Raw genomic sequence first — 24,850 nt, forward strand, 5'->3', positions numbered from 1 at the left:
ATATGAATGGCGGTTTTAACGCCTCCATCCACAGGCTCAACTGTCAGGTGGAGTAACTTATCATACTGCCCACCATATCCATCAGGGTACGATTGATTCTTTTAGCTACTCTATTCTGCTGAGGTTCGCCCGGTGTAGAATACTGGGCTACTATGCCATTCTTTTAGGGTATGCCGACTGTAGTACTCCCCCACGGTCAGACCTGACTGTCTTTATCTTTAAATTGCGTTGGATTTCAACTTTTGCCTTAAATATCTACATTTATCCAATGCTTCTGTTCTTTCTTTGATTGGATAAATGTAGACATAACGAGAGTAATCATCTGTGAATGTTATGAACGAATCATTACCATCCATACTCTTTACAGGAAACTAACCACATATGTCTGTGTGAATAATCTATAAAATTCCTGCACTTTGTTTGGCATCTTTCTTAATCTTCTTTACATACTTTCCTTTTATGAATTCTCTGCATTGTTCTAAATCTGAGAGCTCTAATGGAGGAAGAATATCATTCTTAACTTGTCTTTCTATTCTCCCCCTCGAAATATGGCCTGAACGATAGTGCCATAATTTCGACAACGCATCGTGAGCTCTCTTATGCCACCATTTCTAGAGTAACACTCTGTCACCAGCTGCTTTATTAGCTGGGTAGCATATGTCTTTGAAGTGCCAGTGAACTGACTCTTTATTCTATCGAGGTATGTGGTGACCGTGTCATACTCTGGGATTGAGCCCACAATTGCAGGTTCAATCATGTTCTTTATCACAGCCAAACATTTCTTGTTGACAGTGACCCACTTCCTATGCTCAAAACTCAAAAGTCATAGGACATTTTTTGGGATTCAAAATCCCTTTCTTTAGTTGCCCAAGTGGCATCATTCTCTTTTGTCTCCCTCACCGGTGCCACAAACTCAGTGGAACATGGTGAGGTGACTACCCAGTCCACCTTAAACAAGATGAAAACCAGGTCAAAACTTTTCTTAACATAAAAATAACATCATTTGCATGCCTTGATTCCAACGTTGGTCCAAATCAAAATATACAATTATTCTTATACACTAATTCTACATCACCGTTGGGTAGAAATAGAATTAATGCATAAATCATTAACTTTCACAACTGTTCTTACACACTAATTCTACATCACCGTTGGGCAGAAATAGAATTAATGCATAAAATCATTAACTTTTATAACTGTTCTCATACACTAATTCTACATCACCGTTGGACAGAAGTAGAATTAATGCATAAATCATTAAAATTATGATATTGTCATTAACAACGTTGGTTAGAAAATAACAATATCATAATCATGTCAAATCTCTTTTTCTCCAATTAAATACCACATTGGTTCAAAATAACTGGAGAATCAATAATTTCTTTAGCAGTGGAAAAACTTTCTTTTTCTCCAATTAAATATCACGTTGGTACAAATTAACTGGAGAATAAATAATTTCTTTGGCTGCAGAAAACCTTTCTTAAATTGCTTTTTCTATTTTCTTTAATCCATTAATCAATTTCCAGGAAATAAACATTTACTGGAAAAACTTTCTTTTTCTCCAGTTAAATATCACGTCGGTTCAAAATCACTGGAGAATATACTTTTTCTTTAGCAGCGGAAAACGTATACTCAATTTCTTGAATTTTACCCACAGGGAAAAATTACTTTTTCTATTTTCTTTAAGCCAATTTGCATTTTCAATTTTCTAGGAAAAAGAAAAAATGAAACTGGGCTCTTGCTCTTCCTGTGTCGGCCCAAACCGGTCAAAACCGGCTCGGCCCATCTGTCCGCGCGCGTAGGCCGCACCTAGGCTGCAACCTGGGCCTGGGCCGGCAAAGTGCCGCGGCGCGCTCACCCGCCTGGGCCGCCGGTCGGCCTGATCATTCTCGGCCGTTCATGTCGATCCGACGGCTGCGCGTTCGTTTCGGGCGGTATAAAAACCGACGCCACGTCGGCGCCCGAAACCCTAGCTTCATTCCTTTCGTTGCTCTCTCTCTTCTTCGCCGCTCTCTCCTCTCTCTACCTCATCTCTTCTCAGCACAGCGCAACAGCGACCGAGAGCGAGCGAAGCGAGAGCGATGACGGCGGAGCGGCCATGGCGCCGTCGCCGGCCCCCTCGCCGGCGCACGTGCTCCCCAACAGGTGAGCACGCCGCCGTCGAGCGGCCTGGCCGCGGCGCTTCCTTGGCCGAGCCCGGCGAGCTAGCTCCCCCAGCTCGGCTTCTTCTCCCGCGCCGGCGAAGGGACATCCCGACGCACGGCAAGGTAGATCCACCCCTTCCCCCTTCGGATTTGTATCTCCTTTTATCTTATCCGAACAAGGGTTTAGATCTAGGGTTCGGAATCCGACCTTCCCCTTCTCTGATTTGTCTTTGGATCTACTTTGTTTTCTTTTGACTTGTTCACCCGAAAAGGGGATCTAGGGTTAGGGTTTGGTTGAACCCGATTCGTGTTTTCCTTTTGTTTGATTCGAGATCTCCGAGATTATCCCCTTCCCCTCTTCCCCTTCTTTTCTTTTGAATCTGCTTCTTTCTACGGATTCAACCGATTGGGGTACAAAGGTTAGGGTTTCAGGATTTACACTTTTCTTTTGATTTCTTTTCTTTTAGGAGTTCATCCGAATCGCTTCCCTTCCCCATCTTCATGCGAGTTAGGGTTAGGGTTCGATTGAACCTTTTCTTTGATTTCTTTTCACGGTTTTGATTCCGATTGGGATGGGGATGGTTTAGTTCATCCGAATCGGGTCCACTGTCGTTCTTCCCCTTCACCCAGTTAGGGTTAGCCTTGGGGAACCTTCTTATTTCCTTAGATCCGAACTAGATCTGTTCTGTTCTTGCCGTGCGCCGGTGAGAACGGCGATGCGGCTTCTTTTCCCCCGCGCGGTGGCGGTGGTGACCGGGGTTCCAGTGACGTCCGCCACCCTCGGTCTCTTTCCCTTTTCTTTTACCTGGTTAGGGTTAGGGTTACACAGAGGCAACCTAGCTCTGGTACCATTGTAAGAATCGTAGGATTACCTCTCTGTGTAACCGTAGATCCGGGTAAGCATCTTTGTCTTCTCGGTAGATGCACCGCAGCGGGTAGACGCCGGTGCCGCGGTGTAGAAGACGTCCAGCGCCGGCGAGATGAAGTCCAGTGGCGCTACAGTGGGTACGACGGCAGTGGTGGGGCACATCCCGTCGCTGGCAGCACATCTTTTGGATCGGTTTAGGGTTTACTGTAGTGGGTGTGGCGGCTCCGGTCAACCTCGTGAGCTGAGCCCAGTTCCCCACTCCTCTATATATATGTGCTGTGCGACAGGGGTCCACCAACCAGTTCGAATTGGGCGCCCCCGATCAGGGCGCAGAGGCAAGGGCCCAACAGGGCCTATTGGTGGAGATCACCTAACAGGCTGAACTTGTCCCACTCAGGGCCAGATTCCCCTTCAGCTATGGAAGCGAGCAGGGAGATGTCACAGTTTAGACGCAAATCACTTGGGTTTACGTCCTGCAAGTATCCAGGGAGTGTTTTCATGTCGTAGTCCTCCAGTGTGAGTCTATGAAGTGCTGGCAAACCCTCCAATACCTTCAACTCTGGGCATCTTATGATCATGAGGTCCTGCAAATTTGGCAGATGGCTGATCCTCTCCAGGCTAGGACATCCGGCCACCTTAATTTTCAAATCAGAACCAAAGTTTTCCAAAGCGCTTGGGTGCTCATGATGGTGTGGTAGTAAGAACTCTGGCCCAACATGCTTGATGGCTGGGGCACTTATAATTTGTTGCGTTGTTCGTTTATCTCCATTTTCGTTCTTGGCTATAATCTGAATTTCTCAGAGTTTGGGTCGATCCCAGGCGATGATTTCTTGAGGATAGATTCGTAGCAAGTTGAATTCCATCTTTGTAAATTTTTGGAACGAATGCTGGAGATTTGGGTCGTTTTTCTTTTGATTTTCTGGTCGCTCTTTCTCCCTGTTCGTGCCTAGCAGAGGCACTGCTTTTCCTGTTCGTCTTTTGCGTGTGGGGAGACGAGCAACTGAGCACCAGCACCGTGCTCACCAGGCCCGAGCCGGTGCTCGCCCAGAGAGGCCGAAGGCCTGCGCCAAGCAGCAGGAGCCGCGTGCTCCCAGAGCCCGAGCGGCGCTCGCCCAGGTGGCCATCCTCTCGTCGGTCTCCTCCCTGTCTCTACTTCCTTCGGTGCTTGCATCTGGCCGGCGGCGAGCAGACCCACCGCTGGTTCCTCTCTCCATCTCCGCTCGGTACGTGCAACAAAGTGCCCCTCCGTTCGTGCGGTTTTTCTCTCGGTTCTGTTCGGCTGTCGGTCCTGATCGTGCGGTGCACCGCTCGGTAGTGTCTGGTGCCCTTCGGTGGTGTCCGTTGCCTGTCAAAAGTGTCGTCCCAATTTCCAGTCTGGCAGGTTCGAATTTCCAGCCCTGTTTTTTTTTTTTTTGTTTCATCCGTGGTTTGCCCGATTGTGCTCGGATTTAAGTTCCATCTTTTGCGTTGGTTTTCCATGGATTCAAGGAACTTATCTAAGTATTCTCGTCATCAGTTGGCATGGATATTTTAGATTTGGGAACTTCTTTTGGTTTGCTTGTTTAGCGATAATTAGGGGACAGCGGCCAAATATTTCGAGAGAAATTTTACTGCTCCCATTCATCCCCCTCTGGTCACCGTTTTCGGTCCTTTATATTGCTACTAATTTAAATATCTGAAAAATAAAAGGAGCCTCGTTAGGAAGCTGCATTCTCATGGCACTGGCAGCATATATATGAACATTTAGTTGGCAACCTACGTACATTTTCAGGCTCACAATGAATCCGCAAGCCGGAATAAGCTCTATCATAACATTTGTTTTGTAACATGACGACTCACAACTTAATTATATGTACACGGCTCTGTATTCTCAGGTGGTAACCTGCATCCACAGTAACACAGATTCCAATAAAAAAAACTAATTCACATCACATCGCATTCTAGTCACCATGAATTTATTTGCAGTGTCCAACATCTGACTGCCTCACGACGACCCGCAGCGTAGTAATCGGCTCCATTGCTTCTTCTTCGGCCGAAGCGATGATAGCTCCAGCCTCCAAGGCTACTTTTTGTCCATGCGGCACTCCACCTGCAGGCGAGGTCTTTTATGCATTCTATAATCGATAGTGCTAGAGACGTATGTAGTAATAATAATAGTCTTGGAGTAGCATGCATACTTTATTGTTACTCCCTCTGTTGTTCCACGATGAATTCCCTTCAAACTTGCTCCACTTTGTCCAATAACACCTCTGTTTCATCACCTGAAACGGACCGTCTAGTCAAGTAACCAGATATTCCAATAGCAAGAAAGGTGCTCAGTATATGCAACATATAAAGCAGCAGTGTTGTGTTAATTTACCTGAAGCGTCGGCAGAGGGGCTGACATTTGTCTTGAAGCTGAAAGGATCTATCGTGTACTTCACGTACCACTTCCTTTCAATGTTGTTGTCATCATCATCTGCATATGCCTTGACCTGCTTGATATGGCTGAACTTGTCCCACTCAGGGCCAGATTCCCCTTCAGCTATGGAAGCGATCAGGGAGATGTCGCACTCTACATGGAAATCCCTTGGGTTTACGTCCTGCAAGTATCCAGGGAGTGTTTTCATGTCGTAGTCCTCCAGTGCGAGTCTATGAAGCACAGGCAAACCCTCCAATACCTTCAACTGTGGGCATCTTATGATCACGAGGTTCTGCAAATTTGGCAGATTGCTGATCCTCTCTAGTCCATGACATCCTCTCACCTCAATTTTCAAATCAGAACCAAAGTTCTCCACAGCGCTTGGGTGCTCATGATGGTGTGATAGTAAGAACTCTGGCCCAACACGCTTCATGCCTGGGGCACTTATAATCTGTAGGAACTCCAAGCTGGGGAGCTGGAACAAGCTGTCAGGTAGCTCTGTGCAATAAGGCAAGTCTTCCATGAATAGAATCCTCAAGCATCCAAGGGACACAATTGCTGTCAATGTCATCCACCGTGGAAGTCGTTGACCAAAGTACCCTTCGATTCCTAGTTTTTCTAAGCAAGGCGGAGGGCAGAGCTCATCAAACACCTTCTCGATGTGTTGCTGCTCTTCCTGTTTCACCAACCGGTGAGCACCTCCACTACTACTAGTGCACTGTAAGTACAGATAGCTGAGGCACACCTTTTCACCAAGCCTGGCTTTTATAGCAAATGAGGAAGAGGATACATTCTCCAGGCCACGAATATCAAGACTCGTGAGCCGGTTAAGAGGTCCTAATTCTTCCAAACTACACCAATCACCCTCCACATGGGCTGGAAACCCCTTTAATATCCTCAAATTAGTTAGGCTGCCGAAACCCCTGGGTATATTGTTTATACCTGAGTAATCAAGGCTTAGATACCTCAGCTGCCGTAACTCTCCAATGCCACGAGGAAGCTTCGTCAGACTTCCACAGTTAGAAAGGATAATGCACTGCAAGAATTTCATCTTGGCAATTTTTTCTGGCAGCCTAGATGTGTTAGTGCCTTCTAGGCACAAATACCTCAAGTGTTTGAGTTGGACCAAAGATTCAGACAATGCATCAAAATTTCCATCTTCTATATGTAGGGTCCGCAAACAAGGAAAAGATGACAGTGAATCACCTGGGTTGATCTTTGTTTCCCCAACTAAAATAAGTGTTCGCAGTGATATATGTGCTTGTAGATAACTCCACTCTACCTCATTTGACTCTGATTCTTTGGATTTTAGTGATAACCGAATAACATTTTGTGGGTTAATGTTATTGGTATGGCCAGGCTCAGTTTTGTGAGCTAGCAATGCTTCATCTCTAGTCAAATACTGAGCGAACGAGCGAACAACATCATGCATATTGCAAACTACCTGGTCTATGTACCCTTGATCAGGCTCTAGAAGGTTCCTAGCTATTAGCTGGTCATAGTACTCTTTTCCTAATACTTCTAAATCACGTGAGTTTCCATGAACAAATCCTTCCCCAATCCACATGGCAACAATACGTTCATACCGGAACACCATGCTCTTGGGGAGGAGGGCGTAGTGCAAAAAGCAAGACTGCAACTTTGGGTGCAAATCTTGATAGCTAAGGTATCCTGCATAGTTTAGCTCTTCAGGCATTTGAGATACTGACCATGTAGAATCATTTAGGACATTTTTCCAGTCGCTTCGCCTTATGTTTTTCTGGCAGAGAAGGCCTCCTATTACTTTGACTGCGAGAGGCAAACCATCACATTTTGCTATAATCGACGTTCCAATGTCCTTCAAAGCATCAACCTTTGGTTCATCATTGTTTTCATTTCCAACCACCTGCAAAGCAACTTAAGCTTGTTAATTGAATGGAATATGTAGATATAAATACACTTGGTCATAATCGGAAGCAAAATCAAGTGCTAAAAAACGATACTGTGTGCAGAGGCAAAATTCACATGCGACGTTCTAAGCGTATGACTGATGTACCAGTCCACTAAAATAGATGGAAAAATCATCGTATATATATATATATCACTACGGTGCAATTAGGTGACGTCTGTGACTGTGTACAAGAATAGTGTTCTCATCAGTCACTATCATTACCAACTCTCATCTACCTGATGTTTATAGTCACTCCAGTATTTATCGTATCTTTTATTTAATTTTTTCTTATTTTATTAAAAAAGGTTGTACAGTACGCCAGACTACTTCTCACTGCCAAGTACTGACAGTGATAAGTGATAAAAAAGCACAAAATGTACGCCAGATTATTGCATCTTCACTGCCAGTAACCAACAATGACAGTATTTAAACTAAAGATCTCAACATTCTCCTGAGCATCTATACCAGCAGAGCTATACAACACTTGTGACTATACAACTGATGCTATTCTTTTAACTACACAATTTTGAATCTTATATTGCATATTTGATACTCTAAATGATCTCAAATGAAAAGGTTGTTAACTGCAAAGTTGTAGATCGATCTCATCGACTACTAACTCTACTATTGACTTTGTCTCCATTCGACATCATTAACCATCTCCAATCCCATTGGTGAACATACATAGAATATTTTGATATGTAAACCATCTTAAATTAAAAAGTTGTTAACTATAAAGTTTTAAATCTTTTTGAACGTATAAAGCTTATCTTATCAAACATCATATGAAAAAGTTATTTCTTTTTCGTAAAATAGCCTATCACTGTTGGTTGTAGCCACAAACCGGCCACGACGGGTGGTCCTTCACTGCATGTTCATGGCTATAACCAGCAGTGATAGTACACTGCCTATCACTATCACTTGTAGCCACGATTCGTTCATGAAAGTTCGATTCGTTCGTGAAAGTTCATCTATCACTGTCAGTTGTACTATCACTACTGGTTCCAAAGCAACTAGCAATGATGGTCCGACAATGATGGCATGTGTTTGCGGTAGTGCTAGGTCCTATGCTACCCACTTGCCTATTAATAATGGTATGAACTATCATGTCAGCTTGCACTATGGCACTTAAGGCCATGTTTGGATGTTGTAGTATTAAGAGACGTAGTATTAAGAAACAACAATTTTAGAACCTATAGATGTGGTAAACCATGATTTAGCAACAAAGAGGTCTAGATATGAGTTTATAAAACTCTAAAGAGACTACAAATTTAGCAAAACTCTAGTTTTCAAAACCATAAAATTTGTTGCATCAAAACACTTCATACAACTCTAATAAAATCAAAGTATTTCATAAAAGCATGGTATTTTTCTAAAACTCCAAAAATACATCTGCATCCAAACAGGGCCTAAGATTTTGAACTTGCTACATTCAAAAATTGTATATGTAGTAGAAGTATTATTTTTATAAAAATATAGAATAATCAAAATTAAATTACCAGAGTTGATATGACATAGTATTTGAGTCAAATTTTATAAAATTATTTGAAATAAAAACTTATAAACTTTTTGTCATGCCATAGTAATGTAATTTAAAATAAATTATCAGCGTCATTTATATGTGGTTTGTTAAGTAACAGTTTAGCACTTCATGATCTATTAACTAAAAATATCCTAATGTATGTACGTTTGATTGGTCGATATATTAACCCAACTTTATGTTAATAACAGAAATGTATAGCATGGATCATGGAGCATGCAAACTATACAGCCACGATGTTGTCAGAAATTGGTCCTGCTATCGGCCAGGTTGAAGGTGAAAGAAGGAACCAGAGAAACCAGAGGATTTATTTTAACGAACATCTGTCCCTGCTGATGGTTCAGTAATTAACTAATCGGTCCCAATACAAGCCTACCCATGAAGCTAGTCCTCGTTGGAAACCCAAAGATTGGGTATATGATCCTAGAAAATAAATTCGTCCCTTTGTGACATTTGGTTTATTTTTTTATTCCAATTTAACACTATATGTTCAATTTCGTTGCAACTTACCATGAGATTATTCATAAAAGGACCAAACACCCCTGGTAGAAAAATGAACAGACGGAAGTCAATTATTAGGATCCAACTCGAATGGTTATTAAAGTCTGCACATCTTGACCTGAAGAAGCTACGTTTTTCCCCCTATTCATTCTCTCTTGGATGCAGGTAAACCTAATGTGATAATCCCTTGTATCCTTAGCTTTTTAACCATTCAAGAGATGAGACAAGTGAGGCAAGTTACATGGACAATTACTCAAGTGTCTATGGTAAAACCTGTCAATCAGGATATATGCCAAAGGCCCCATGAGTACTTTTCTTAACTTTTTACGCCATGTTCAGAACAGAACTTTAAATCATATTTTATTTTAACATGTTTACAGGATCTTGTAAAATTGTAATAGTTTGAAAAGGTTGTTAGAGAAAAGGATAAAAATTACATATGCTATATGTTAATATCTAACTCGATTATATATTTAAAAGTTACACTCCTGTCACCGAATATTAGGACTTCTGAAAATTTAGGACAAAATAAATTAGGCAACAAGAGAAAGCCTAACATTCCCATCATTAAACAGTAATGTCCAGTCCTGATTGGCTTTAATAGTACAGGCTATAAATTGCTGATTCTTTATCAGACCGTGGAGGATGGGACTTGGTCTTGGAGATATTAAACCTAAGCACTAGACGCCCTTTGCAACGAAAGGATACAGTAGAGTAAAAGTTTAGAAATCTTAATCTCATGACCATCTAAAGAGTTGAGGCTCTCAAAAAAATCTATAGAGTTGCGACCACAAGTATTAGTAACAATGTAATAATGCTTGTACATGAGCTCTTACGAAACTTCACATGCACGTACAGTCATTTGTGTAATGTAAGATTTTTTTTAAAAAAAATATTACTACATGTTACTAACTTAATTATTGTCTGTAGTTTACGCTTATTCATTTTAGGCTTTTATTTCGCCTGTTCTTTATCATGCTCTGTGTTCATGATTCTTTAATGACATTTCACTACTATAGAAATGGATTTCGCCAGCACTATTTGGATTCTATTAGAAACATCGGTAAAAACATATCACCTCCGGTAATTGAACCGTTGATAAAAATGGCTTTCACACCATTTGTGGCAGTGAAAACCGGTTTTGAGTATATAGCCGGTCATAAACCCTAGCCCATTCTCACTCCCTCACCGACACCCCACCTACTGACCACCTCTCTCTCCCTTACTCGAGCACTTCCTTCTGCCCCCTCTCTCCCTCACCAGCACTCCCTCCGGGCCCCCTCTCTATCCCATTGTAGCACCGCGGCCCGAAGATCGGATCTGCCATCGGCGCAGGGGCCGACACCACCCATGGCCCTCAGCAGCATGGCGGACGCCGCCCAACATAGAGATGGACCTCGATGTCACAATCCTGGCCGCTAGGGGCAGCTAGCGTAGACCATCATGGACGACTGCAGGCACACATGACACGTGTATTTTTTAATTATTTTTATTCAACTTTCAATATCGGTTTCAATGTGGCGGTGATGAAGGTGAGCATCACCGCCGAATCGCAAAACCGGTGGTGATGGTGGTTTTCAAGCAAGCGGTGATAATATTTGTGTAGTAGTGTTTTGAAAGTGGTTTACAGACCCTAGATTTCTAATATTAATGCTAAAACAAATAACTATTTTGTACAACCATGCGCATAAGGGCATCTTCAGTGTAGATTTTCTTTATGTGGTTTCTAAGAGTGCCACATCATTTTATAGGTTTAGGTTGATGAATGAAATGATTCCTCTCAAGACACAACTTTATAAATAGATAGTAAAGCAAATGTGAAGAAAATGCTCAAGATTACCGACATCTGAATAGATAGTGTAGCAAATGCGCATGCATGAATGTGTAACAAAATAAAGCTATAAATTAACTTATACGAACCTGCTTCTTGAGCAAAGACCAGGCATCTTCTTGCTCTAATTTGTTGACATGGTGGTAGGGCACCTCCGCCATCATGCCTTTGGCGACCATGTCATGTCTTGTGGTAACGAGGACACAACTACCTTGAGCTAGGATGCTTAATAATGGAGTTTTGAGGACACCCTCCCATGCATGGTGGTCCCAGACATCATCCATCACCAATAAAGTCTTGCAGTCCTTCAAGGCTTCCTTAATGGTTCGCTCTAGTGCGGCCTTTGTGTTTCTTGGTTCTTGATGGTTTCCTTGTGCTTCAGTGATAGCTCTCTCTAATAGATCAGCATCGCTAAATTCTTGATTGACACTCAACCATATTCTCTTTTGAAACTCTTGTTTGATGAAGTCATGATTAAAGATCTTCTTGGCAAGGGTGGTTTTGCCAATCCCTCCTACTCCCAAAATAGCATAAACCATAACATTTTTGTGTTCATGTACATTTTTGTCCTTCTTCGTGAGCAAATCCACAAGATTTCTTGTGTCCTCCTCAATCTTCTCACCAACCACACCTAACTCATCCTCCCCTGTTGTCTCACGCCTAGCGCGAACGGAGGATTCTACCTTTTTTGTGTTGTCCTCATAAAATGCAAGGTTAATGAAGTTGAAGGTTTTGCTACGCTTCTCAATGTCATCTAGCCTCTCATTAAGACTTTTTATGCGATTACCGATGTCATGAGCATGGAGAGGATTCCTCATACAAAAGAGCAAGGGATTGAAGCAGCCCATATCACAGCTTTGACCCCGTTCCATCATCTTGAGCTGGCACAAATCAAGGATGCTGGTAGCATCATACATGGCATTCCTAAGCTCTCTCACCCATGATTTCACACTCTCGTCGCTGATGTTCCTCTTGTCAGCATCGGTGAGGAACCTCTTAAGGTCCCCAAGCTTCATCCCCATCTTTTCTATCTCACCGGGAACACCTAAGAGCAGATGCACCTCTTCCTTAGCCATCTCCAACAGCATGTCTTGGAGGTAGGATGCTAAAGCATCCAGTACCACCGCCATTTTTGCTGCTTCGGTATCTACAAAATCGAAATTAGATAAAAAAATTATGTGTTTCGTTTTAAAGGAAAGGTAATCTTGATGGTAAAAGTACGAGGCCCCTATAACCTTGGCACTATATATTATTCAAAAGAGAACACTGCAACAGTAGATAGGTACTAGAATAATCACATTTAAATGATAACTGAGTACTTTTGGTACCAGATCTGGCGCATAGTAGCAAGCTAAAACGATAACGGAGTTAACAAATTAATGAGTAGCTAGCAGACGAGAATATGATGAAGTTTGATCTATGGATGATGTTGAAATATTATATACTTGCACTACTAGAGAACAGACTTTAGAACAATGTCCCAATTTGGCATTAGCCTCGGCATTTTTTGCCCCCGGGACTAAAGGTTCCTTTAGTCCCGGTTGGTAATACCAACCGGGACTAAAGGTTTCTTTACTCCCGGTTGGAGCCACCAACCGGGACTAAAAGTCCTCCAACCTTTAGTCCCGGTTGGTAATACCAACCGGGACTAAAGGTAAACCCTTTAGTCCCGGTTGATAACACCAACCCGGAGTAAAGGACCCTTTAGTCCCGGTTGATAACACCAACCGGGACTAAAGGTCCCCCGATGGGTTAGTTCAAAAGGAAAGCATCCCATCTATTGTCAGATGTGTTGTGTAGGTGGGGTGGAAAGCTCCGCGCGAGGCAGTGCATGAGGTCCTGGGTTCGAATCTCACAGGGCGCAGCGGTGGGAGGCATTATTTTTTTTTAAGCTAGAAGGATCTTTAGTCCCGGTTGTGGCAAACCGGGACTAAAGAACACCACCTTTAGTCCCGGAACGCTAGTCCCGGTTGAGAAACCGGGACTAAAACCAGTTCCCAACCGGGACTAGATGTCAGTTCTGTAGTAGTGTTGGGCACCTAAAAATCGAAAGCAGCTACACCAATCTCAAGCCATCACCCTTGTGTGAGTATATTTGTGAGTGGAAGAAGAGTATAATATCTCCAACAAAAACTAGAAAGAAAGAAAGAAAGAAAGGAGCGCGGCGAGCGGGGCGGCGGTGGCTTGTGGGGATCTTCGGTGGCTATGCTCCTAGGCGGATCTAGGGCGTGGATCTCCGGCGGCCGCGCCTCCTCCAAGCACGGCACGGTGCCCCCTCCCTCTCCCTCTCTGGTATGCGGCGAGCAGAGCCTCCTCTCCTCCACAACCAGGCGGCGGGGAGCAACCCTCCGGTGGCGGATCCGGCCGCGCTCCGACCTCCTCCCCCCTCCCACCTCTCCCTACGGCGCAGATCCGGCGGAGAGGTGGCCTACGGCGGCGGATCCGGCGGGTTGGTGCCCGGCGGCTGCGGATCCGGCCTCCTCCCCTCCCTCCATGGCTCCGCGGCATGTATCCGGCGGCTGAGGTGGCCTCCAGCGGCGGAGAGGCACCACAGCAAGCAGCGGTGGCCGTGGCGGCCCGTGGATGGGCTCGGCGGGCCCATGGATGGGCTCGGCGGGCCTGTCCACGGGTTTTTTCTTTTTTTTGTTTTTTATTCGATTTACGGAGGCGGGCATCAAACCATCTCGGTAAAGGTCCCATTTACCGTGACCATTTGTTCGAGGCGGTTGTGATGCCCGCCTCGGTAAATCCATTTTGCCCACCTCGGAAAATATTTTGTGTAGTAGTGAGGGCCAGGTTGGGTACTTTTGGTACCAGACCTGGCACCGTGATTTGCATCAAGGTACCAATCTCAACCCGTCACCCGTATGTGAGTATATTTGTGAGTGGAAGATGAATAACATCTCCAATAAAAATAAGAAAGAAAGAGGATGGAAAGAAAAAACAGAGAGAGCTGGGAGAGACTAGGCATATGCACCTTGATTTGCAGCGGCGAGAGAGAATGCTGTGTCCTACAGTTCCTTGATCTGTTGTGGAGTGGAGCAAGAGGACTGGCCGGGCCAGGCTGGCGGTACATTTGTCACAGAGATGCCAAATTGTTAGATTTGTGGTTGATGTATAATAGTGCATATAAACGAGTACACAAGTTTGAAAGTAGATCTTGGACGCAGAGCTAGCTACGCATGAAAAATTGAATGCAGAGAAATAAGGCGTCGAGGAAACGGACCTGTTGAGCGATGGCTGGAACTGGAAGTACGTTGGACCAAGTGCAGGCGTGGTTTGTGGAACGGCACCTGCTGCCTAGCAGTTGCAAAGGTTGGAGATTGGCCGGATCCGCGACTAGGCGTGGAACGGCACCTGCTGCCTAGGCGTGGTTTGCAGCCGGTAGAGAGAGGATAATCTGTGTGCTTCAGTTCCTTGGTCTGTTGTAGACGCAAGAGGACTGGCCAGGCCGCGCTGGGGTTTACAGTCATCGATCACCATAGAGATGCCGAATTGTTAGATTTGTGGTTGGTGTATATATATAATAGTATATATAAACGAGTACACAAGTTTGTAGTAGATCTCGGACGCAGAGCTAGCTACGCATAAAAAAAATTGCAGAGAAATACAACGTCAAGGAAACGAACCTGTTGAGCGATGCCTGGAAGCCTGGAACAGGAACGAATCCCGGCGTGGTTTGTGGCAACTTCTCTGCTTGACGGACGCTGGCGGAGGTGGTGGTGAATGGGCTGATGGCCAGGGTTGCTGCTAGCCGGCGCCGGAGGGGGAGGACAAGCTGAAATGGACTTAAGCGAAGAACAGAGGAGATGTGAGGTGGTTAGCGACGACTAGAACTGCGGTTGCTTCTCTCGGCAGCTTGAGATGAGGAACGAAGGCAACTTTATAGTTGGCCATGGTCGCCCAGTTAACTGAGCTGGTAGTGGCAGGCAGAGTCTGAACATCTTCAAATACTTCAAATAAGTTATAGTCTTACAGATGGTATCAGGGTTAATAATTTTGATATAAATTTATCTTCATGCAAATTCATATAAAAAAAATATGAATTATTTTTTTGGACCACACTTCTTTTCAGAAACGGGCTTGCCACCTCTGTTAATTGTTATGTCTAGATCCTAGTTTTCTCTTTAACCATTCGTATGAACGCCTTCTTTTATTTGTTCATGTTACTAAAAAAGAGTTTAGGTCCTAGTAGTATTTGCTTTCCACATGTTGATTAAGTTGAAACACAGCTTGCACGCCAACGCTCAATACGTTGAATTTATTTTAACACAGGATTATATTTGTAGTAGTATTGTTTTATATAACGTAGAATGGTAAAAAATAAGTTACTAATATTGATATTACATAATTTTTTATTCAAAATGTATAAACTTATTCGGAATACCAAATTATGAAATCTATTATCATGGAGTGTTAATATAAATTAAAATTAATAATTGGTGATATTGCTATTGATTTGGTAGGTGAACATTTTTCCATGTTTCATAATCTATTAAAATAAATATTTATCCTATGTATACATGTGAAAGGTAATATTATGCTTAATTTTAACTTCATGGTTGTTGAATGTTAACTTATTTTTTTGTAATAGCATATATTAGTATTTAATGTAGATTTGAGAATTTTTATTTGTTTCTTTATAATAGCCGTGGTAGAAAAAATATAGAGGTGTTACATTATATGCTATTTCATAATAGCGTATATGGGTATGTTGAATGCAAACTTAGAGGTTACTTTGCATTATCCTTCATATTGATAGAGGTGGTTAATTTATAAAATTATCAGGGAGTATTTTAAATTATCATTCATATTGGCAGGTGTAGGTAATTTAGATACAATGTTAGAGAATTATTTCGAATTGTCTTGATAATGACAAAGGTGGATAATTCAGATGTAATGTTAGGGGGTTATTTTGAATTATCTTTAACAATGACAAATGCGGTTTATTTAGATGCAAATTTAGGGGTTAGCTTGAATTATTTTTCAAAATAACAGAGGTGGGTAATTTATATACAAGTTTAGGGGGTTATTTTGAATTATCTTTCATAATGGTATATGTGGATAATTTAGGTGCAAGATTCAAAGGTTACTTTATGTATTTTTCATAATAGCAAAAGTAGGTATTTTTTATAAATGACAACATATCCAATGGCTATTATCAACGATGATGATTAAAGTTTATCAAATTAATGGTTAGATGTTTCTTATTAGGGAGATTTTGCTACAGGACACTATTAGTTTGTGAAATTGCTGTGGGACACTGTATTTTTTTTCTTTGCTCTGGACACACTGGGCGGTGTGCCACAGCAAAGAAATTAGTGTCCCACAGCAAAGAAAAAATAATTTCCCTTCTTATTATTGTGAGAGTTTTTAGGATCTATTTTTGACTAGCACGTCAAGTGGGAATTAACGTGGTGCCTTAAATTACTTAATAGTAGAATTAGGTCTTGAGTTGGTTTTTGATAAATATTTTTTTTACCAAGAGACGTTTGAGGTCATAATAATAATAAATAAATTGGTCTGTTACTCCTCAAAACTCTTCTTTCCATTGTCTTAGAAAAACAGATGAGAGACCCACACACACGGGAGACTCTCGCTCTGGTCATGCCCCTGTCGCGCGCCATGCGCTGGGAATGCAGTGCCGATGGGGTTGTTGGAGGGAGAAAGAAAGCACGCAACTTTTACTTTTGTAGAGAAAGCGCCACATGCAGATGGGATTAGTCGATTACCCTTTTCCTTCATAATTCTGGTAGTTTGATCATGCGCGTCCATGGCTAGGTGCCTAGGTGTGAAAAAGAATGATGCCGCCCATGCTGGCTTTAACTTTTCAGTACATTCACTTCCTTATATAACCAAAAGTATGGTCGGAGATTAGCTTTTAGATAATTTTTTTGTGGAACGGCGCCTGCTGCCTAGCAGTTGCAAAGGTTGGAGATTGGCCGGATCCGGCCGGCCTCGGTGCAGTCGTCGGCAGCTTGCCGTGGCTACCGCTTTGCTCGACGGAGGCTGGCAGAGATGGTGTGTACGTTAAGGGCTGAAGGCTGACGGACTGGTGACGGGGATTGCCGCTAACCGGCGCCGGAGGGGGCGGATGAGCTGGAATCGACTTGAATGAAGAAGGGAGCTAGGAGACGTGAGGTGTGGCTGCGGTGGGTACGGTTGGCTGCTTCAGTTGGGGAACCAAGGCTACTTTATTGTTGGGCATGGCCGCCTAGTTCACTGAGCTGGTAGTGAACTAGTGGCAGACAGACTATTTTTTTACTCTGAACAGCTTCATCAAATACAAAATTTGTCGACTATAAAGTTAGATTGCATCAAGCTCAATAATTTTGTTATAAAACATCTTGATCTAACTTTATATGAAAAAATATGGAGTTTTCAAGACAAGTATTCTAAAAAACGAGCTTTGTGTACTGCACACCTCCACCGGCGAAGCTACATTGGGGCCACAGAGGGCAATGGTGCCCCTTGCGTGCATCAAGTTCCAAGGATTGTCATGTGCAAGTGCATGTATATTTCCACACAGTCTGCTCGCATGGCTGCAGGATCGTCATGTGCAAGTGCATGCAAGTTTCCACAGTCTACTCGCATGGCTGCATGCATAGCTATTTTATTATCTGTTACTCCATTCACATATTAGTGGCGTATTGGTTCCAAAAATGTTTTACGATATCACGGCATCTAGGAGCTGTCTATAGGCAGCTCCAACAATCGACTTTTGAGCTAGCTCTAAGCGTTTTTAATATTTTAATAGAGGAGAAAGAAAAGCAAACTCTTGATCATTGCCGTGTAGGTAGCCTTTTTATTTCTCCCAGGAAATATTTTCCCACCAACACCATGCCACACGTCCTTTTTTCAACCCTACTCTTTCCCATGCCGCCACCATTGGTGATGCTCTCGGCCTGACCTAACACCTGTCCTGTCCTAGTAAGGTCCATTCAGTGTGCCTGGTGAGTCACTAGACCTCGTTGTTCGGTCTCCGGTAGTCCTCGCCCTCTCGTCCCTAGACCCCATCGTTCGGTCTCCAGTGGTCCTCTCCGTCGTGACCCCATAGCTCCTCACACTCATGCCCCCATACCTCAATCGGTTGGAAGAACGGTGGATATGACTGAATAGCGAGTGGATCCCATATACCAGTGTGATTTTTTAACACATTTTGTAAACAAATTTTAAATCTAACACTGTTTTTTTCAAAACTAAAACTTTTGGCCGCGCCTATTAGCATGGCGCGGTGAAACGCCTGTGCCACTCCATGCATGGTGGCGCGGCAGGAGGATGACGTGGCCACAACCGGGGCTGCTGACCGGTGACGTGGCATGGTCTGCCACGCCACCGATCTTGGCGCGGCACTGACGTGCCATAGCCCACGACGCGGCAGGATCAGGTAAATTTCGCCCGCGAGCCGCCCCTGCCTGCGAGCCGCCCGCCCACCGCCGCGCAGCACCCCGATGGCCGCACGACCGCGCCCGCCGTGCCCGCCCACTCCCGCCGCGCAGCGCCCGCGCCACGAACGCTGGCATGTCACGGCCGCCGGCCGCCCGCTCATATCAACGTAGCTTCCTCTCTCGATTTCATGTTATTATGATTGTTATTTTAGTTAGGTTAGTGAATTTGTTTGGATTTGTTAGTGATTTAGGATAGTGATTTAGAATTTGTTAGGATAATGATTTAGAATTTGTTAGTGGTTTAGGATAGTTAAGGTTTGGTTAGGTAGTTAGGGTTTAGGTTACTGTTAGTTAGGATTTTGGGTTTGGGGATTGATTAGGTATTTATTATTTAGTTAGTTTATAGTAGTAAAGGTTGTCAGTATAGATATTAGTTTTCAAGTGTCGGTACTTAGTAGTGCATGATACGGCGATCTGGATGACTTGATGAAGTTTCGTCAAATGCTTATTTTCCTAGTGAAGTTGTTTAATATGTCTGTTAATGTTACTTTAAATATATACATGTGCTTTCATGTTGTGTTCGTATTGCATAACAAGTAGTTTAAATTTTGCAATGCTACATAATGTTATTTTGAATATTGTTAATTTGAATACTCTAACCCTTTGTTTATCAATTTATAACAGGATGACCCCTCCCATGCAGCACCCGTTGTATCCCCTTCTTGAGATGGAGTACGACAACTAGCATAGAGCACACATCTTGAGTGACACTGACACATAGGTGGGCTTGCCTCCTTTGAGGCCCCGCACGCACACCAGGGCACAGCAGTGGGACGAGCGTTACGTGCCATACATACGGCGTGCCGTCTTCTTCGAGTTTGTCCGTGTTGTCAACTACGGTCTTCCGCCCCTTGACCCAGCACTACTTACTACAGCTGTAGACAGGTGCGAGTGCATTCTTTGTACGTAAACATTGTTATGACAAATTTGAAGTAACTAACAGTCGTTCTATTCTTATAACAGGTGGAGGCCTAAGACCCACATGTTCCACCTACCTTGCGGTGAGATGACCTTGACCATGCTGGACGTGAAGGCTATCTTTGGCCTTCGGTTGGGGGACTTCCAGTGATAGGGATAGTTGACAACGATCACTGGAGGGAGTTGGTGGCTCAGTTCACTAGCATTCTTCCACCGGACGACGAGGCTTCCAAGAAAAATAAGTGAGCTATTCAAGCCTATTTAATACTTGCATTGATTTTCTGCAGCCATCGGGTCTCATTTTCTTTGGTCAATTTCAGGAAAAGTTTCGGTGTTTCATCGTCCTAGATCAAAGAGCACTTTGATTACTTGGACCCACAGGCTGATGAGGCTCAGATCGATAGGTTCGCTAGAGTGTGGCTCTGGCACTTCCTTGGTGCTTTCCTTTTCCCAGACGCCTCGGGCAACACCATCAGCTGGATCTTTCTTGACATACTACGCCAGCCGTGGGAGAACATAGCGGCGTACAACTGGGGCAGCGCGGTCTTGGCATAGACGTATTAATGGCTAATTCATTATCGTGTTCAATGCAGCATTGGAACAGGCAGGATACACTCCCTACAGCTCTGTATATCTGGACGGCAGCAGAGTTAGTCAGAGGGAATGCAAGGCGCAAGTACAGGGAGTACACGGACGGTCTCGACGTCCTGACACAGCACCAGGTTACGCTATCTTTACTATCATACATGTGTCTTGTTCGATGTACACTATATCACAACCTAACTCAATTACGAAATGTTCAGGTGCATTGGTGTCCTTGGGATGCTCCAGAGCTCGAGTACTATCTGAGTCCTGTCACTAGGGATGAGGCAGACGAGTATCGCTGCAACGTCCCTTTTATTTTCTTCCACATGGTCGAGATTCACTTGCCCATCAGGGTTTGCAGACAGTTGAGAAGAATGACAGGCTATCCACCACCGCTTTACTCCACCAACCAAGAATTGCATGGGTGCGTTATCGATTAATAACAAAGCTACAATTCAGTGGTGTGTATGGTACAACTAACAATCGTTTTGTTGCATGTATGACCGCAGGAAGAGGTACAAGATGAAGGATTGACGCGTGACACACCACCCATACATCTAGTTGTGGCAGAACAGGACCGGCAGCCGGTCCATGCGGGTCCCCCTCACGACCAGCACACCTTCAACGAGTACCTATGGTGGCTTCACAGGCCCACGAGGACACATATCAAGCCCCCGTACACTGTGGAGACGATTGACGAGGACTCCGAGGAAGATGTGTACGACGTTGCCACTAGGGACGACACACAACTTCAGAGAGCCCCGGTTCAAAGATACGTGGTAAGATACTCGAATGGTACAATTTGTTATCCATTTGGTATTAAGTATGTGAACTTCAGAGGCAACTTTATAGTTGGCCATGTTCGCCCAGTTAACTGAGCTGGTAGTGGCAGGCAGAGTCCGAACATCTTCAAATACTTCAAATAAGTTATAGTCTTACAGATAGTATCAGGGTCAATAATTTTGTAATAAATTTATCTTCATGCAAATTCGTATAAAAAAATTATGAATTATTTTTTTGACCACACTTCTTTTCAGAAACGGGCTTGCCACCTCTGTTAATTGTTATGTCTAGATCCTAGTTTTCTCTTTAACCATTCGTATGAACGCCTTCTTTTATTTGTTCATGTTACTAAAAAAGGGTTTAGGTCCTAGTAGTATTGCTTTCCACATGTTGATTAAGTTGAAACACAGCTTGCACGCCAACGTTCAATTGGTTGAATTTATTATAATACAGGATTATATATGTAGTAGTATTGTTTTATATAACGTAGAATGGTAAAAAAATAAGTTACTAATATTGATATTACATAATTTTTTATTCAAAATGTATCAACTTATTCGGAATACCAAATTATGAAATCTATTATCATGGAGTGTTAATATAAATTAAAATTAATAATTGGTGATATTGCTATTGATTTGGTAGGTGAACATTTTTCCATGTTTCATAATCTATTAAAATAAATATTTATCGTATGTATACATGTGAAAGATAATATTATGCTTAATTTTAACTTCATGGTTGTTGAATGTTAAATTATTTTTTTTGTAATAGCATATATTAGTATTTAATGTAGATTTGAGAATTTTTATTTGTTTCTTTATAATAGCCGTGGTAGAAAAAATATAGAGGTGTTACATTATATGCTATTTCATAATAGCGTATATGGGTATGTTGAATGCAAACTTAGAGGTTACTTTGCATTATCCTTCATATTGATAGAGGTGGTTAATTTATAAAATTATCAGGGAGTATTTTAAATTATCTTTCATAATGGCAGGTGTAGGTAATTTAGATACAATGTTAGAGAATTATTTTGAATTGTCTTGATAATGACAAAGGTGGATAATTCAGATGTAATGTTAGGGGGTTATTTTGAATTATCTTTAACAATGACAAATGCGGTTTATTTAGATGCAAATTTAGGGGTTAGCTTGAGTTATTTTTCAAAATAACAGAGGTGGGTAATTTATATACAAGTTTAGGGGGTTATTTTGAATTATCTTTCATAATGGTATATGTGGATAAATTAGGTGCAAGATTCAAAGGTTACTTTATGTATTTTTCATAATAGCAAAGGTAGGTATTTTTATACATGACAACATATCCAATGGCTATTATCAACGATGACGATTAAAGTTTATCAAATTAATGGTTAGGTGTTTCTTATTATTGTGAGAGTTTCTAGGATCTATTTTTTGACTAGCACGTCAAGTGAGAATTAACGTGGTGCCTTTAATTACTTAATAGTAGAATTAGGTCTTAAGTTGGTTTTTGATAAATATTTTTTTTACCAAGAGGCGTTTGAGGTCATAATAATAATAAATAAATTGGTCTGTTACTCCTCAAAACTCTTCTTTCCAATGTCTTAAAAAAACAGATGAGAGACCCACACACACGGGAGACTCTCGCTCTGGTCATGCCCCTGTCGCGCGCCATGCGCTGAGAATGCAATGCCGATGGGGTTGTTGGAGGGAGAAAGAAGGCACGCAACTTTTACTTTTGTAGAGAAAGCGCCACATGCAGATGGGATTAGTCGATTACCCTTTTTCTTCATAATTCTGGTAGTTTGATCATGCGCGTCCATGGCTAGGTGCCTAGGTGTGAAAGAGAATGGTGCCGCCCATGCTGGCTTTAACTTTTCAGTACATTCACTTCCTTATATAACCAAAAGTATGGTCCGAGATTAGCTTTTAGATAATTTTTTGTGGCACTAGTAGAGAACAGACCTTTAATCATCAGCTAAAATGGGCTCTAGTCCTGGCATTTTTTACGTCCGGGACTCGAGATACCTTTAGTCCCGGTTGGTGGCTCCAACCGGGACTAAAGGTCCCTCCCAACGGCTACTGCGCCAGACAGAGGTGGCAGGGACCTTTAGTCCCGGTTGGAACCCCCAAACGGGACTAAAGGTAGACTTTTACTCCCGGTTGGTGGCTCCAACCGGGACTAAAGGTCTCTGCCACCGCGGGAGCCGTTGGGAGGGACCTTTAGTCCCGGTTGGAGCCACCAACCGGGACTAAAGCTCCCCCCTTTATATATCGGCCGTCTCCTTCTTCCTCCCCGAGCCCGAGCTCAGCACATTTTGAAGCTCACTGCACTAGTGTTCTTCCTCCCTCCATCCATTCTTCGATTCCTCCGTCGATTTCTTCAATTCCTCCGTCGATTCTTCAGTTGTAAAGGTTACCAATCTCATACTCTCATTTTTCACCATTGTCTTATCTCATTTTGTTCACTATATATATATGGTTCTTTATTGTGGTTTTTTCATTTGTAAGCAATTTGAGCTCAAAATCACTTCAAGCTTGCATATTTACATGAAGGAAGGTTAAAGTAGCTATTAAAAACTAGTATTCACCGTTCATTTGTAGCATGCATAGCACACTTCATTGTTTAGAGATATAGAGAATTTTAGAGTTTTCTAATTTTATTTGTTTATAAAATGAGAAATTTATAGTGTATTAAAAATGAGTATAGGGACTAGTGCCTCCGACTGGTATGACAGATACAATGCAAGGCCGTGCAATAGAAAGCAAATCCGTTCTCTTTTGATGATACGCCCGAACAGCCAGGCCTGATAGATTTCGTGGTTGAACGGGTCCGTCGGCCGTCGCCGTGCGACTGTACGACAAAGAACGGCATCGATCGACCATAGTATTTTATTGTCCGGAGTCCGGTCCGGGGTGCAATGCAACGCAATGACAATTGACAATGCATTGCTAGGTCAAAATATGGTCATTTCTATGGACTCCGCGACTAAACATTTTATTTTAACTTTTTATGAAATAAAAAAACTTAGAAAATAGTTAGAAAATTATAGAAAATCCGTACTAGTTGAACTTGCGGACCGTGTTCAGCTCGGCGAGCATGTTCTCTGCCGAGCGGTAACGGACATCAAGGAGGAGCTTTGATTCTACGAGGGAGAGTGGCAACGGTCGTGGAAGACCGTGTTCCCTTCCTCGTAGAATCGGAGCTCTTCCTTGACTAAGTACGGTGCCGTCCGGTGGAGAAATGCTCGCCGAGATGATCACGTAAGTAAGGTCAACTAGTACGGATGGTTATTTATTAAAACATGTTTTTGAGCTATAAATCCTGCTGGCCGTCTTCTTCCTCTTCGAGCCCGCCCGAGAGCTTAAGTTCAAATTTAAGCAGTGTTCTTGCTCTTTCTCCATCCATTCTTATATTCCTCCATCGATTTCTTCGATTCCTCCGTCGATTCTTCGGTTCTAAAGGTTACCAACTTCATACTCTCATGTTTCATCATTGTCTTATCCCATTTTATTCACTATATATATATGGTTCTTTATTGTGGTTTTTTTCATTTGTAAGCAATTTGAGCTCAAAATCACTTTAAGCTTGCATATTTATATGAAGGAAGGTTAAAGTAGCTAGTTGAACTAGCGGACCGTGTTTATTTCGGCGAGCATGTTCTCTGCCGAGTGGTAACGGACGTCAAGGAGGAGCTTTGATTCTACGAGGGAGAGCGGCAACGGTCGTGGAAGACCGTGTTCCCTTCCTCGTAGAATCGGAGCTCTTCCATAGCCAAGTACGGTGCCGTCCGGTGGAGAAATGCTCGCCGAGATGATCACGTAAGCAAGGTCAACTAGTACTGATGGTTATTTATTCACACGTCCCGATATCGTCGTAGTAGTCTGTCAATCACCGTACCCAAACGTAGTATATA

The 24,850-nt window shown here is 42.9% G+C and overlaps 1 protein-coding gene across 5 annotated transcripts; it reads right to left on the minus strand.

The window, feature by feature from the left end:
* Window positions 1-4,722: 4,722 nt before the first annotated feature.
* On the minus strand, window positions 4,723-15,111 carry LOC136486355 (disease resistance protein RGA2-like). Of its 5 annotated transcripts, none has more exons than XM_066483219.1 (7): window positions 14,845-15,111; window positions 14,573-14,671; window positions 14,442-14,508; window positions 14,193-14,279; window positions 11,305-12,362; window positions 5,372-7,298; window positions 4,723-5,273 (listed from the first exon to the last, which is right to left on the minus strand). In XM_066483219.1, exons 5-7 carry the CDS (start codon window positions 12,343-12,345, stop codon window positions 5,230-5,232), a joined length of 3,012 nt encoding a protein of 1,003 aa, XP_066339316.1. In that variant the 5' UTR covers window positions 12,346-12,362; window positions 14,193-14,279; window positions 14,442-14,508; window positions 14,573-14,671; window positions 14,845-15,111; the 3' UTR covers window positions 4,723-5,229. The 5 variants fall into 5 exon arrangements, with proteins under 5 accessions (XP_066339316.1, XP_066339314.1, XP_066339315.1 ...); XM_066483217.1 differs by having other exon boundaries at window positions 4,723-5,101; window positions 5,190-5,273; window positions 14,442-14,671; XM_066483218.1 differs by having other exon boundaries at window positions 4,723-5,114; window positions 5,190-5,273; window positions 14,442-14,671.
* Window positions 15,112-24,850: the final 9,739 nt, after the last annotated feature.

The sequence above is a fragment of the Miscanthus floridulus genome, chromosome 10 (genome assembly GCF_019320115.1).
Source record: "Miscanthus floridulus cultivar M001 chromosome 10, ASM1932011v1, whole genome shotgun sequence".
Lineage (NCBI taxonomy): Eukaryota > Viridiplantae > Streptophyta > Magnoliopsida > Poales > Poaceae > Miscanthus > Miscanthus floridulus.

Excerpts from the sequence above, each read along its gene's own strand:
- LOC136486355 (XM_066483219.1), bottom strand. The coding sequence starts at position 12,345 with ATGGCGGTGGTACTGGATGCTTTAGCATCCTACCTCCAAGACATGCTG. Across the intron at positions 7,299-11,304 it reads GGTCTTTGCTCAAGAAGCAG|GTGGTTGGAAATGAAAACAA; the intron begins GTTCGTATAAGT and ends GTTGCTTTGCAG. Across the intron at positions 5,274-5,371 it reads CCCCTCTGCCGACGCTTCAG|GTGATGAAACAGAGGTGTTA; the intron begins GTAAATTAACAC and ends GGTCCGTTTCAG.